This window comes from Thunnus albacares, chromosome 22 (assembly GCF_914725855.1).
Source record: "Thunnus albacares chromosome 22, fThuAlb1.1, whole genome shotgun sequence".
NCBI lineage: Eukaryota > Metazoa > Chordata > Actinopteri > Scombriformes > Scombridae > Thunnus > Thunnus albacares.
The window spans coordinates 15,229,828-15,246,240 of record NC_058127.1 but is presented as its reverse complement, the minus strand read 5'-3'; the positions used below and the strand labels follow the sequence as shown (position 1 = coordinate 15,246,240).

General features: G+C 40.5%; 1 protein-coding gene across 5 annotated transcripts in view; it reads right to left on the bottom strand.

Annotated features, from left to right (window-relative positions):
• Window positions 1–16,413, bottom strand: part of LOC122973324 (RNA-binding protein with multiple splicing-like) — a 44,970-nt gene that overhangs the window by 23,111 nt on the left and 5,446 nt on the right. For all 5 annotated transcript variants that reach the window (XM_044340740.1, XM_044340739.1, XM_044340741.1 and 2 more), the window contains exons 2-4: window positions 3,685–3,762; window positions 2,879–2,917; window positions 256–318 (exon numbers count right to left, since the gene is read on the bottom strand). In XM_044340740.1, coding sequence (XP_044196675.1) covers window positions 256–318; window positions 2,879–2,917; window positions 3,685–3,762 — 180 coding nt within the window. The remainder of the gene's footprint in view (window positions 1–255; window positions 319–2,878; window positions 2,918–3,684; window positions 3,763–16,413) is intronic.

Genomic DNA, 16,413 nt, shown 5'->3' with positions numbered 1-16,413 from the left:
CGTCAAAGCTTAAAGAAAAAGGCTTTATTTACTCAAACAGAAACATCCAAACATACAAGGTTTAGAGGAGCCATGATGTGTTTGTCTTAACTACTTTTACTGGTTTTTTCGCACGTGATAGAAAATGTAGGAATGTCTGGATTTCCCTGAATTACATTTGCCCATGAGGTAGAGAGATGCGATTCCGAGTCATCACAAGATATACTGGCGCTGAGCTGGTGCTTGAGAGGAGCAGAGAGAGGGCATGACACTTACGTTCAAGGCATTCTTAGCAGCCTCCGCTTCTGATCGACTGTCAAAGCTGACAAACCCCACCGGCTGGGGAGACAAGAAGACAGAACAAAAGGAAGAAACATGGTTTAAGGCAGAAAACTGAGTCTGCATTTCTGTCTGAGTGACATAGACATGTTGTTCTTTTTTTATTTTTTATTTTTTTTTTATCATACCCACCCCCCCTCTTTCTCCATCTCTCTCTTTCTCTCTTTCTCTCTTTCTTGCCCTGTTTATAAAACCGTGGCGACAGAGAGAAAGAGGGGGAGAGAAACAGAGGCTGGACGCTTACATTGTACAAGCAGAGTTCATCATTCAGCTCCCCTATGCCCAAATACGGGCAATGTGAGAGCGAGAGAGTGCATGTAAGAGTGAATGTGAGAAAGGCAGAGAGGGGGCTGAAAAGGCTGAAAAAGGAGAAGAGATAGAGAAAGAAGACAAACACGGGAGTCTTGAGAATGAGAGGCGAGAAAAAGAGATGGAGGGGGGGAAAAAACAGTTTTTTTGGGTTGAAGGTGAGAATGAAAATGAAACAAAGTAGAAATAGTTTTGAAGACCTCTGTGAACAGGCCTGTCAGTGGAAGTGCATGCAATATATTCTCGTTCATATCTGTTTCACCGGAGCTTGTTTTATATTCTGGTGACATCACTACAGAGCCAGTACCTGCAATAGTAAAGGTGTGTGAGCAAGCGTGAAAAGCAAAAAAAAAAACCCACAAAGCTGCAGGTTTGGTTCTCTGTTTTCTAAAACACTGTTGCAGATATGAACAAAGAATACACATCATTTTTGCAAGTGAAAGTGTGTGTGTGTGTGTGGATGTGGATGTGGGGAAGTTATGGATGTGGGGGTGAGGAGAAATCTCTAAACATGTTGCTCCCGTGGGGTTGCGCTGCTGCGTGTGATCTGGAAAAGCAGTCTAGGGTTATGGGAATTTTGAACAAGTAGAGAAAGAGGAGGAGGAGGAGGAGGAGAAGGAGGGGAGAAAAAAAAAAGACAGACTAAGTGAAGACGTCAGGAGGAAGAAGCGTAACGGGAATATAAATAGAAAGGGTCTGAGATCTGGCTCTTGCTATATATGGATATGGCTGTGTTCTCGGACTGGAATGGAGAGGGAGATCGATTGATTCAAGTCGCCATTGTCATTCCTATTAGTCAGGCGGAGAGTCACTCAAAACAAACACGACTCTGAGGAATGTTGAACAACACTTTGCAGGACCTGGTCATAAGCATCAGTTGACATTTCTCATTGTAGAGGACGGCAATTATGAAACTATGGGGTGGCGCAAAGAGAGAACAAAGTGCACATAGAATTGCTGAGTGTCTTGCTTACTCATTAAACAGGTAAAACAAAGACAGCCAAACCTGCACACACCACATTTTGTAGATTAAGAGATTTGGAATACTGCAGGTTAAGTGAAGGCCAGTAAAGGCTTTGGACTGTAATTGTGAAGCTGCGGTCACAACTAGGGCTGCGACGATTAGTAGATTATTGGATGAGTTGACCAGCAGTGACTATTTTGATAATGTATTAACTGTTGAAGTAATATTTTTAAGATGAAATAACAAATTTTCTCAGTTTCCAGCTTCACCAATGTGAGGTTAACTGAATATTTTCAGATTTTGGACTGTTGTTAAAAAAAACAGACACTGGGATTTCATGATTGATATTTTTCACTATTTCCTGACGTTCCACAGACTAAATGACGAAGTGATAAATTGAGAAAATAATCAGCGGACAATCACTAATTAAGATACTCGTTAGTTGGAGTCCTAGTCGCAAAGAAATAAGGTACAGCATACAAAAATTTAATAATAATATTGGTATCAAAACAACTTAGTATAATTAGTGTAATAAAGTATATTAGAACAGTTGCTCATTACTGTTTGAATGCTTTTGACAGCAATCAACCATACTGAAATTTTAAAAAATGGCGAATCCCAAAGCAAGCAATGGGATTTTGCTTGTTCTTAAGATATTCCACTACCAGAAAGAAATCTCTCCTTTGTTCTTAGTTTTAAAGGTATTATACTCAGCACATTCGATCTAAATCGCCCTAAACCCTTCTAATGAGCATGTCATGTCTTAACGGGAAACAGTGTAACGTGGTAATAAGTACACTGACATGAAGCTAAATTGCTTAACTCTGAATGTGGACACCTGCCAGCTGAGCTCATTTTCAGTCCTCCGCCCCTTGAGGCAAAACTCCACCGTCAGTACTGCTCTTGTCAAATCGCTCGTTTTGACACCTCAAAATTCTTCCCCGTCTCCCTTCCCATCCCCGCGCATCCCACCGGAGTTGACTGTCTGTGACTACAAGCATAGTATGTGACTGCCAAAGGCAAGTTGGTGCAACACTTTTTCCCTTCCTCCAAGCCAATAAACTTTTTTTTTTCTTCTGTTCCTGACAAAGGGTGCTAATCCTTCATGGTCAACAAGCTGATAACCCAGAAAGGGGGGGAAATAGGAAAAAGAGGGACAAAAAAAATAAAGGTGTTGATGAGCAAGAAGTTGCAGACATGTAACAGAATGACGACAGACTGATTGATGGCTTCATTCATCAGTTTCTTTGTATAGAAACATAGCGCTCAATGTGTCTTGACGCATACCTGTTTTGAAGTGAGTTTTATCAAGGAGCCTTCATAGCCCTGAAACGAAGGAGAAAAAAAAGAGCAATGAAAAAGACTGTTAACAAAGACAAAAGTATTATTTCTATGCATAGAATATAAATATTTTAGTAAGCAGATTAACAGGTCATGCCAAAATATTGCATAACAACACTTAATATAGTAGTAAAGGTTTCACATTTTTGGCATTGCAGGGTCACAAGTGACTCACAACTGGCTGTGTTGTTTCATGACTCATTCTCATGAAGACCATATGGAATTAATTGTTGTGTCTTACCTGTTTAATCGAGATTTACTGCTTTCAACACTCATGATATAAAGTATTTACTCAGAGCACTTGGTGCACATACCAAGAGCATTATCTAAGTGAGGGATTAGATGCATAGCAATTGTCTCATTATTCACTTAAACTGTGCTGCTCCTGCACCATTAAAGTACATTATACTAGATCGACAATCCAAAAAGCCTGCAACATCTGCATACGTTCACCTGAACTAAACTCTAGGACTGTTTGTGCTGTGACAAAGTGAAGTTTCTGAGGTGAAGCAAATAGCTTTGTTTTTGTGTCGCAGGCAGCGAGCCATTTTTCCATGAGACACGCACACACATAAGCTTCTCGTGGATCAAGATGTGATTGAACCTAGGCTTTAGGAACACAGACACTTGAACCTCGGGAGAGTTTCCATTGCCGTTTATTTCATCACCATTAATGGAGGTCCCATTGACTGTTGGAAAGAAAAGCTGCTAAGAATAGCTGCAGCCCATCCATTTAAAACATACAAACATACCTTAAATGGTCTGAACAGGAGATAGAGCTCCCGCGGCTTAATATCCAGTGGTAGCCCACTGACAAATAGCGTTCGGACCTGTGGAAGACAAGAAAGAGATCATGTATTTTTCATTAACCTCTACTAGTTATAAATAGCTACCTTGCGTACCTGACAGTAACGGATGAGGTTATGAGGGAGGACATTGCAGAAAGGGACATGAGTTTAACAGTTCTCTAGGGTTGGCTTTAAACCAAAAGATAGACTTTTCAAATACTGATAGTGATGTCTTTCAGCTCAGCAAACACACTCACACATGCTATCACACATATACACACACCTCTCTACAGTAAGAGTATTGTGTTCTTCTGTGTAATCTACGGCCTGCTGTGTTTTATGGCAATCCTCCCTCAGAGTCCTACCCTCTGTTTTACATTTGAACTCTTCAACTTGAAACTCGAGTTTGCATTGCAGGGAGATTACAATGTATACATTAGCAAAGAGAGACTAATGGAACATTTAATTGTTTAGGTCCTTACTGAGTCAGAGAGGGTGTAAAACCACAGGGGAGTAACATGAGAGAGACTCCAAAAGTGCTTTCAGAAGAGGAAGTTGTTACTGTGTTCATAGAAAAGAAAATTAATGCAGTGTGATGGCTCCAGGTGTGCTGCAGGTATAGTCAAGGTTTTTAAAAAGTTAGGAGCAATCAAATCTCAATTTGATAGAACACTCTTAACGTGGATATAGTACAAACTCCTTCAATACTGACCGTGAGAAACAGAAAAATGTGGAGTTGAAAAAAAGGCAGATATCACTGGTGAGTAAGAGATACAGCTGATAGTAGTTGAGTGGGAGTATACTCATTTGAGGTACAGTATGTTCTGAGAAAAGGGACCAACTAGAAATATTACTTTGGAAACTATGGGGAGACTGTACTAATGAACAAAGTAAAAATTTACACTAACCTGTAAAAAGTGCAGTTGAGCAACAAGTTTTTAAGACCTGCCACTCAAATAAGGTTAAAAAGAACTGGGGGATGCTGTGGAGCAAGCTATGGAGTAGAAAGTGTATCATTTAGCTTTGCAGAACAAACAATTAAATAAATGGTAAATGAACTGCATTTATATAACACCTTTCTAGTCTTCTGACCACTCAGAGCGCTTTACAATACATGTCAACATTTACCCATTCACACACATTCATACGCTGATGGGAGAGGCTGCCATGCAAGGTGCCAACCTGCTCATCAGGATCTAATCTAATGCACATTCACACACACACTCACACATCGCTGGTGCAGCCATCGGGAGCAATTTGGGGTTCAGTATTTTGCCCGAGGACACTTCGATATGCGGACCTCCTGAGCCAGGGATCGAACCGCTGATCTTCCGATTAATGGACAACCTGCTCTACCTCCTGAGCCACAGCTGCCCCATAATAAATAACTCATTTAAAGGCATTTTGCTCAAAGTTGATCCAGTGACACAGTATTATTAAGGTATTAGATTAACATCCACACTGTATCATGGTGCACAAGACCAGTAAAGGACATCAGACCGTCGCATACACACCAAGACCTAGTTCACTTGCTGCATCCTTGACCTCGAGAAGGGTGAGAAAGGTGCTGTAGCCCCCGCTGGGGCTCCCAATATGGAAGACTTAAAACATGAGCTGCTTTCCTCTTTGCATGCGGACTTTGTTGCCATGATGAAAACAGAGGTCAGAGCGGCCTTAGAGAGCAAAATGGCAATAATTAGAACAGATGTTTATGGGGTTAGAACGGGCTTTGAGGACTTTAAAACAGCCATCAACACAGAATTAACAACATTGCACAATACCATGGGAGACACACAGAATGGAGCCTGACTGTCTGCTCTGATGACAGTGAAGCTCTGAAAAGGGAGGTAAAACAGCTGGGAGTTCTGACTGACTCATTTCAAAATAAATGTGAAGATCTAGAGTCTAGATCCAAGAGGAATAACATTAGGACCATGGGGTTACCAGAGGGTCCCAGTAGTTGCTCCTCAACTTAAGTTGCAGACCTGTAGCAAGAAACATTCAACTTAGATGATGCTCCGTTCATAGACAGCTCCCACAGATGATTACAGCCGGTGCCAAAGCCAGGACAGCACCCCAGGACCATTGTAGCACACCTTCATTATTACAGTGACTGTGCCAATATACTGCATCTCCCCAGGGAAAAGCAGAGGATTAACGTGAACACATGACCATCTCAGTCTACCCTGACTACACTGCACAGGTGGCCAAGGCACAGGCAGCCTTCAATGGTCCATCACTCGATGGTGTGTGACATCGAGAGCAGCTCAAACGGAAAGACAGACACTACCCTAGTCTGTTGATGATGCCTACACAAATAAAAATATATATAAACTAATAATGACATCTTGAAACAAGATTCTCCACCTTTTGATACATGAAAATATAGCTCTCAGATGCCAAAGGTGGGTACAACAGTTATTTAAGTATCCACTCTGGACTGTTCCATTTCAAAATTTTATAGGTTTGGTGCTCTTTTAAGGGCTATATTTTGATACTAATGTTTCTACCTCAGGCTTGGGCTATTTTTACCTGATGCTTTTATTGTTGTTATTGCCGTTGTTATGACTGTTATTGATGATACTGTTTCTGTTTGCTACTTTACACTATTCTGACTATTATTACATTTTGTGCCTTAAAAATCTGTTCTGCAGGCCTTAGTTTAGTGGTTTCCTGGACAACAAGCACCTTTTATGTACTTTTACTTCCTTATTTTAGTTCAGAGATTAGTGAGATCTTCCATTTGGGGGAAGATCTGCATAGGGATTTAAGACTCCCTTTTTACTTATTTTTATTTTTTTCTTTTTCTTTTCTTTGTTTGTTTTTATACAATTTTTCATTTTGATATAAATGCACATGGGGACTATAAATTATCCAGACCCAAATCACTTGATCCAATTGCGCAGCTTTTAATATATTATGGCATCACCTTGTTCCAGTACTTTAGGCTCTATTTGGCTCACCAGCTGGAACATTAAAGGAGTCCACCATCCAATTAAACACAGACGTGTGTTTGCACACGTAACATTTCTGGGCTCAGAAATTATTTTTCAACATGAAACCTACCTCCGCACTAACGAACACACCACTCTTGAGAGAGGCTCCATTGGACAGATATTTTGTTACAAATATGAGGATAGGTCCAGAGACACGGCCATACTGATAAAAAAGGGAATTCCTTTTGTTCCAACTTCAGTAATTGCCGATAATAATGGCAGATACATAATTCTTGCTGGTAAACTTTTTGGTTCACAAATTGTTTTAGCTAATGTCTATGGGCCAAACTGGGACAACTCATAGTTTTTCTCCCGCTTTATAGCTAAACTACTAGATCTCTACACACAACATCTGGTTTTGGGAGGTGACTTCAACTGCGTGCTACACCCAAGCCCGGGTCCAGACCTAGACCCGGGTGCAATTAAGGTTCTTCTGTCATTTATTGATTTATACAAACTTATAGACCCATGGACACCCTACAGCTAAACAATACTTGTTCTTCTCGCTGGTTCACCTCTCGTTTTCACGAGTCCAATGACTGACCCAGAAGCCCAAACTAGCTTCAAAGCTACTATAACATGTCAAGAAATTACTCAAGCTATTAACTCAATGCAAAGTGGCAAAAACTACCTTAAACAATGACACAGGTAATCATTTCAGTTCTGTCAAAAAAAGGCAGAGATCCCTTAGACTGTGGTGCCTATCAGCCTATAAGCATTCAGCGCTCTGACAATAAAATTCTCACCAAGATCCTCTCTCAACACATTGAGACAGTGATTCCTAACATCATTGCACCTGACCAAACGGGTTTTATTCCAGGCAGGCAATCTTTTTACAACATGTGTAGACTGTTTGATGTGCTCTACTTTTCTCATTCTGCCCAGCAAGCAGAAGTTGTGCTCTCCCTAGATGCAGAGAAAGCCTTTGATTGGATTAAATGGAAGCACCTTCAGCCAGTTCTGGAAAGATTTGGATTCAGCCCATCATTCATTACGTGGATCAGACTACTTTGTACAACCTCAAAGGCGTCAGTGTGAACCAGTTCCATATGTTCAGACTACTTTCTCCTCCATCGCAGCATTAGACAAGGCTGCTGCCTATCTCCATATTTATTTAATATTGCTATTGAACCTTTGGCTATAGCCCATAGAGCAGAAGAAAAGATAGCTGGCATCATGAGAGGGGGCTCTACCCATAAAGTTTCTCTCTATGCGGACAACCTCCTTCTCTACATGTCTAACCCAGTAGAATCCTTACCTTGGCTAATAGATTTGTTTCACCATTTCGAAAAACCCTTGGGATATAAATTTATAAATTTTCCAAAATTATGCTTTTATTTTTCCTATTAATCAAATAGCATCAGATCTGAACTACAATAGTTTTCCATTTAAGCTGGAACATCATTCATTTAACTATCTGGAAATTACTGTTATGTAATCTTATAATGATTTATCTGGCCATAATTTCAAAAACTTGTGAGACAAAACTGGATCTGGAAGACCCCTTTAAGAGATGCCTAGGTCAATGGGAGGACTGGGACTGGCTATGTTTTATTACTGGCCAATATAGCTAAATTAACTTACTGTATCACAGTGTTTGAAAATAAAAGTGGCCCCACCTGGGCCCTTATGGAGACCCTTTCTAATCCCAGAGTCTCTCCAATATCCATACTCCACTTCTATCAAACATGTCAATAATCCTGTGACCCTGTATCTTCAATCAGAAAACACTTTAATTTCAACAGTACATGCAGCCATATGCCCTTGACACATACTGTAACCATTTTTCCTCCTGCCCAGACTGATGCAGCATTTCAAATGTGGCATAACAACGGTTTGATCTTTTTTTTAGCGACCTATTTATAGATGGCACGTTTGCTTCATTTGAAATTCTCCATCAGGACCATATTAAAACAAAGGCACACTTCTTTAGCTACCTCCAGGCCCACAAAATAGCAAATGTTAACCTGGTTTCCTTGCTGGAGCCATCCAGCAAGGGTTTATTAGAGAAAAAATCTACAGTGAATGCTGTGGTCTTCCAACTTAGGGTTACAATAAGGTACACAGACACTGTGCCACTCAGTCAAATTGGTAACTTTGAGCACACAGACAGTGCCATTCCTTCAATAACACATTCAAGAGGTCCTTCAAACCTCCTGCCAAGTGGCAACCTGGCTAACATTCTCCAAAAGGGCTTGTGTGAACAGCAGAGGTTCTTTCAGCATATGCAGACACATTAGCACCAACTGCAACATTTAGTAAACACAGACATAGCAGCACTACAAGACAGAGATGCTGAGACATCCTGTCACATCTCATGAATGCAGATCTGGTTACATTTAGGAGGTGATGAAACAGGAAGTTCGATTTGTTGCATGTAGTTTTATCCAGGATCTGTCCTTAATTTAGGCAGCAGGCAGTTGTTAAGAAAGGCATTTCTAACTCTTAACTAGAATTACATGAACTACATGTGCCCCCTAATAACACAACAGCTTTATTTTTTCATAAAACCTCTCATATTGACTAGTTTTTGAAAAAAATCACCTTTTCTCCAGTGTAGTGATGCTAAGATAACTGTGGCGCACAAGAAATAACAGACAAATTATACATTTCATAGACAAGTTTGTTATCTAAATAGGCAGTAATCATGCTACATACCTCGAATTATCACCTAATTGAAACTAGCCTGGTTCAGAGAAATAATTGCTTTAGTGCACAAGAGACATCATAATCAAACAATAGACTGTGTGCATCAAACCAGCTTCCACAAGCTCCACCCTACACACCAACATCATTACTGTGATAGTGGATTTGGATGCATAATTTAATTATTTTTTCAATAATCTGATTCTATTTAAGGCCAAATTTAGAATAAAACTGTAGGTATGCAATTACAGAGAGTACATCCAAAGCACCCAGATTCATTAAATAGTGGATTCACAACTCAGGGGACAAAGGAACTGCTGAAGTAACACTACACCTCATTCCCACATGTAACCTGATACGCACCGCTGGTGCCAAAGGCAGAGCAACACACAAACAATGGAGCTTAGCAACTGGGGGAGCAATAGCTGGCGAATGCTAACCCGGCCATCCAGCCAAAAATCACCTCGGCCACTTTCTCACCTCCATTCTTATCTTATCTTATCAGAACTGAGCTGGACCCTGCAGGGCCATCACTGGGATCTGTCTCCGGCAGATCTGTTTAAATAAACTCCATTGAGGGTCTCCTTATATGGTAACAAAGAGTCAGAACAGGATGGCATCAATCAGACACAAGCAAGGCCAGTCAGGGACAGCTGTTGTGGCTGATAAAACTAATAGTGCAATGGTTAAATGTTCTCTAAAAATACTAGTGTTAAAACTAAAAATCTAAAGAGGTGTTTGAGGAGTGGACAGCTAAGTCACGAAAAAGCTTTTTGGTTTTGAAATCTCTGTCATGAACTGGTTTTGTTTTCATTATCATTTTCCCTATTTCAGAGAACATGGACTTAAATCTTGTTACAGCTGCTCATGACCACAAAACGATGCCAGGAAGACATCAGAGACAAAAGATCTGATGCTGGATGCTGCACTCTCATGCTGCTGTTCAGATGACAGATTTTTTTTTCACTCTCCAGTTTTTTTGTTTCTCTTCATGTGGAGAAAAGTCAACAATGAACATCAGAATAAGCAGATAAATTGGGTTTGACATTTAGAATAAGATTACAGTAATGGTATGGATGTATTCGTAAATGAAAATCATGTCTACTGAAGCTTTATCCTTCTCATTTTCTGCAACACTACCTTAAACAGAATGTTGGCACACATAAAGAAAATCTTACTCATCTATCCTCCCTTGCCAAGCTATCTAAGATCCCATCTTTGATTTAGCTCCCATCCTCAGTCATGAGGCTAATAGACACTTAAGACCTGGATATGCCGCACAAGTTAAGACAAACAAGCACCACAATGTGTCCTTTACATGCTCAGAACAATGGGACATTCTTGTCTGTGTCGGACCTCATTCCTGAGACTTCCTGACGTCAGCTGTTGTGATACATGATCGTTTTGCGGTGTGTCCGGTGTGGAGCAGGCTGCACACGCTGGATACGGGATGATTCACAGGCAAATGTGTCAACACTTCTCTCCTGCAGACATCTGCTGTTGATTACAGTATCAGTCTTTATTTATGTTGCTCGCAGAGAGTTCAAGAAGGCCCACATTGCAACCAAGTAAAGACATCAAGGTGTAGTAAACTAAACTTAAGGTCGAACCAGGGGTTAAGCAGAATCCTCACATTTCGTAAAAAGCAAAGATAAACCTTTTGCCACTGTTTTATTGGGTTTTAGAGACATTGTTTTATTGGTTCCTCGTGAGTCACATACTTACATTTCCATAGTGCTGAGTGGCCTGGTATGGGCCTTTGAATCATTGACCATTTATGGCGTGCTCACACACCAACATGCAGGCAGGCTTCGATCAAAAACAGCAGTCCCTACCTACCGCAAGCCAGCTGAGTACTTCACAGCCGGCGTACCACCACAGTTCCCTGGCAACGCTGAGGCGGAGAACAGCAGAGTGTGGAGCCCCGGGCCAAAAACATCAGATCCTATTAATGCCACTACTGCAGCAAGTCCCAAGGGATCAATGTACCTCTAATCAGAGATCCTTGACTCCACAAGCCCCGGATGAGGTCATCACCTTATTGATACTCTATCATTGCACCTTGCAGGGTTTCCAGTGCCTCTCTAAGGTTCTAGAAGAGGGGGTGAGGGGCCTCTACTCACAGCGACACTCTTAACCCTATCTTGAAGGATAATTCCAGTTTATGGAGAGCTGAAGTGAGACGAAACTTGTATGTTCTGCTCTATTAGTAAGAAAACCTAATTTGCTCTAATGCCAATGGCTTAAATATACATCTATAAGGATGGTACATTTTTTTACAAACACAATTTCCCATGAGCCCAAGACCATCACAGGTTAAATATCACCACCCTGTTAGAAAAGGTGAGTCCATGGGTGAGTCAAGTGGCAGCAGCGAGTTTAGATGTGGCTAAAGGAATAGCAGGACAGAGAGAAGTGAATGGTGTAGGCCTTTTTAGACAACAGAGATTAGAGGTAAAAAACTGAAGAAATTGAATTAGAAGAGAGAGCTGGTGGATATCATAGATATGGAAGATACATTACGATAATGTAAATACACATGCTGATGCGCTTTTAAATGTTCATCAGAGCTGTGGGGTTTTTTTTATGTTAACAGAGTAATTGTTGTTAAACTTTGTTAAAATCACAAAGGTTTCAACCTGTAATTGCAACTGTTGTCTTGGATATTTAGCTATCTTGGAATATGGAAAGTAAACTCAAGGAACACATTTCATTTTTTCAGGAAGACCATCGAAAGAAATGCTGAATGAGAGATTGAATTGCAGAAGCTAGTGGAACAGTAGCTAGCATGGTAATGACTGGTGCTACTAGAACTATAAGTACTTGGGTTTTACTTTTTGTAGGTTTGGTAATTGTTTCTATTGTTTGTTATAACACTGTATTCACCAAAGTAATTGTTGGGATCTGGGAACAATGCAACATATCTTGCTCTGTTGAACTTCTTTAGCAATATTGCAATCATTAGCAATTACCCTGATGACAATTTTATCATGACCAATAGAATCCTACAAAATCTACAAAAAAAGGATCCAAATTGTAATAAAATGAAATATCCTTGATATGAGGCGAATACAGGAGCAAAAGAAAAAATAACTCCGCTTTCACTACACAAAGGCTAATGAATTTAGCTTTGAGCGAACACGTTTGATGCAAAAAAGAAGAAAAAAAAACAGGTTCAGATTGATGTTTTTCTTGCTTTACTACTGAAATGTCATGAACAGGAAAAGGTTCAGGCCCTGAAACCAAGAGACCAACCTTGCACAAAACAGTCACGTCCCCAATAAAATGTCAGGCCTTAATTTTACAAAGCCAAAATTTACACCACAACTGATTCATTCAAAACTTACAATACAGTATACAAGATGTTCTTCAACAAGGATTGGAATTTGTCAGCCATAAAGTGGCTTGATTTGTCTAATTAAACGACCCAGCAAGTTATTCATGTGTCATTTCTATTCAGCTTGCGTTGTAGACTGAGATAAAAATTTGTTACACCTATTGCCTGAAATGCCTCATTATAATCTGACGCACTGTGTGACTTTCTCAGATATTTGCTCTGACTTTAATTGAGTGCTTTTTTGACCGTTCATTCCGGCTGAAATGAGGGACACGACCTTGGTGCGATGTGAGATGATTACTGTGTTTCTTTCTCCCTCCCTGTGTGTGTGTGTGTGTGTTCGACAGCCAAGTTAATAGATAGAGGTCCTTCAAGCCAACATGTGGCCGGACACAGCTCTAACCTTGAAGCAATGAAAGAGAGGGTACAGTAGCCCATTGTGGTGTGTGTGTGTGTGTGCATGCAACAATGCTGCGATTACCTGCATATGAAATCAAAAAAGCACAAAAGAAATCTTTCATTGCACACCCACATGAGTTGTTTTCAAATCCACACACACACACAAGTCTTCGCTGTGACCGAGCTAAAATCAAAGTCTACCCATAAGCCCGTGTGAGCTCGGGGCAAGTTGAGTTTTCTTGCATCAGTTGAGCGCCGCGTTATTAAAAACAGTCTTACTGACAGACTCCCACACTCCTTTGCTGTCTGAGTTGTCACTGCTCTGTGTTGGCATCGCTCTCCATCATCCTCACAAGTTTTTTTTTTTTTTTTTTTCTTTCTTCATCTTCTGTGTCAGAGAATGTGAAGAGTGAGAGACTGCAGGCCTGTGAGGTGTCAAACGACCATAAATGGATGACTCCGTTTGTCTGTTAATCGCAAGGGTTCAACGGGTCAAGTTTCACATTCGGGGTCGGGGGGTCACAGGTGAAGCCGTTATCAGGTTATTACGTAGGTCTGGGGGTTAACTGTGAGGTTGAGCACACTCTTAACATCACGACTTATCTTTGAAAGGAGAATTTCTTTGTTTTTCTCTTTCCTCTCTCTTATTCCCACAAGTGCTTTCAACCAACAATTACGGCCCAGTAAGAGTCTGTAAATGTTCCAACAGGTTAACCTTTAAAAGACATTTAAACAAATGATCTAGGAAAAGCAAGTAAGCGCCCATTTCACCATGTTTTTCCTTCTCTTGCTCCGAGACTCTTTTCTTCCTTTCTCTATTATAGTTTCCCTTGTTTTAAATCCAACCTGGAAAAGAATACTTGTCTTAATCCCACATATGTGTTCTTTTTTTCTCATGAACCAGTTTTGGCCTCCTTCAGATGTCATTTGGATGACATGTGTGGAAGAGTGACCCATTCACAGATTGTCAGTTACACATCAGTTTGACTCCTTGGCTGTCAGCTTAAGGTTCATCAAAATCCTTCATACTAGTTTGCTCTCTTCTTCCTTTCCCTTTATCTGATGAGTCTCAATGAATGGACTTAACATTCCAAAGCGCTCATTAACGTGAACTAATCGGCAAAGTCTGTGTCGGCCTTTCTTGGGCTCCCTTTGTTGCCGCTTGCCCAAGTGGACACCTTAGACTGTTTGGTTTTGAGGTTGGGTGGGCAGAAGGTTAAAGTATCCGGCACAAGCGAGGAAAAACCAACATTAGATACTCAGTCATCCTCTGCGTCACCATAAAGACGTCTAAGTCTGCTGCTAACTTGTTGTTCCTGTTCTGTGATGCTACAGCTGTTCTTGTTGGTTGGTGAGGGCACTTTAAAATCCCTCATTTAGGGCTGCAACTAATGATGATTTTCACTTAACCCATCAATTATTTTTGGATTTTAGTGAAATGTCTCAACAACTACTGGACATATTTCCATGAATTTTGGTTCAGATATTCACTGTTTCTGTGAGGATGAATTAGCTGAGCTAAGATGGCAATCATGGTAAACATACTTGCTAGCCATCAGCATGTTAGCATTGTGAGTATCTTAGTATTTAGTCTCACAGAGCTGCTATGAGCATGTAATAATAATATTAATGATAAGGCACTCAAAGACACTTTACATAGATAAACAAATTTTCAAAAAAGAAGAAACACAACTTACGACGATTAATAGTCTCCTCTGTTGAGAATTAAACGATTCTCAAAATTGCTGCTGATTTTTTTTGTTGTTGTTGTTGTTGGTCAACTATTCAATTTTTAGCAATACCTATCATGTTTTTAGTTTAAAGGTAATTACTGAATGTATTTGAGCACAAATAGCTCCTGTATTCAAAATGCTTAGCCAATGATATCCAAGAGCAGTTGTGATTGATTGAGTGGACATCTGATCCTGCCTATAAAAAGAATTTAACAAAATCTAATTTCATTAATGCCTTTACTGTAAATGCATTTTTATGTGCTTAGAAATAAAGTCTGAATTCTTACAAAAGGGGATCTTTCATTTTCTGTTGAGTAGCTAATCTACATTTCCTGGAAAAGTATAACATTACATGTAATTACATTACAGCTTACAATGGACAACATAATAAGAAATTAGCCCTGCTTGAGCATTTTAGGGGTATTCCATCAATGCCTATCCACAGACTTTTCTTTTACAAGCCAAGCTTGAGAGGTGTGACCTTGGATATCTAACGTTCGCTGGCCGGCCAAAAGGCTGTTGGCACACAGTTGAATAGTCGGACAGACAAGTTTCTCCTTGTTACCGTTCTGCCTGGCTCGCTCCTGTCTTTAGGGCTCTTCCCATGACCATAAACGGTCCTTCTGTTCAGATCTCAGGGTCATGCTTTCAACTTATGGGCCGATAAGGGATAAGGAGTTTGTCAGCTGGGATTAAATGGGTGCGAGAGCGAGCAGGACGAGAGGAGGAGGGAGTAGGTAAGAGGAGAAGAAGAGTGGCAAATTATAAACAGTACCAGGGTGGAGGGAGGGAGGGAAAAGAGGGAGGAAACGGCGAGAGAACAAGATAAAGAGAGAGAAAGAAGAAACAGGGTGGGACAGACGAAAGGAAGGAGGGAAGGAAATGGAGGGGAAGGGAGATAAAAGTGGCGAGAGGGAGCACCAGAGGAGGAGGCAGATGGATGGAGGGGAGGGAAGGGGGGGTCAAAAAAGAAATTAGAGAATTACTGAGTGAAAAAAAAAAGTGTGCATAACATGAAAGAAGTGTGAGGGAGTGTGTGCAAAGAGAGACAGAGAAGAGTTAATGTAAGGTGGATAATTATAGCTTGTGAGTAAGCAATATTAAGTGGAGGTGACAGAATAAGCACATAAATACAGTATGACAAAGCAAGACAAGATGGCTGACACTGTCTAGGCAAAAGCTCCACTTCCTTCACTCATGTAGCCTATCATTTATTACAAAGCAAACTCAAAGTTGACAACGCAGGCCTTTTAAGGAAAGTAGCACCATTCAGGAGTCTTCTCTCCCCACTCGTCAGTTTTAATAGCTTATATATCGCTATAAATAGATATATATATATCTAAATATTATTTATCGTTCACTTTTTTCTTTTCTTCTTCACATCCGTTTAGCAGACTCCTTTGCCAGCCGTTTCTGACACTAAGCCTTGTTGTTGTCTTTTCAAATACCTCTTGTCGCACAGCTGACAAATGGCTAAGATAAGATGACAATTCCCCCGGCGTTTTTATAAATAAACTCCAACCTATCAGACGGGTAGATGGAACGAGGTTTTACTGCCTATGTGAGCCTGTATAGGAGCCTT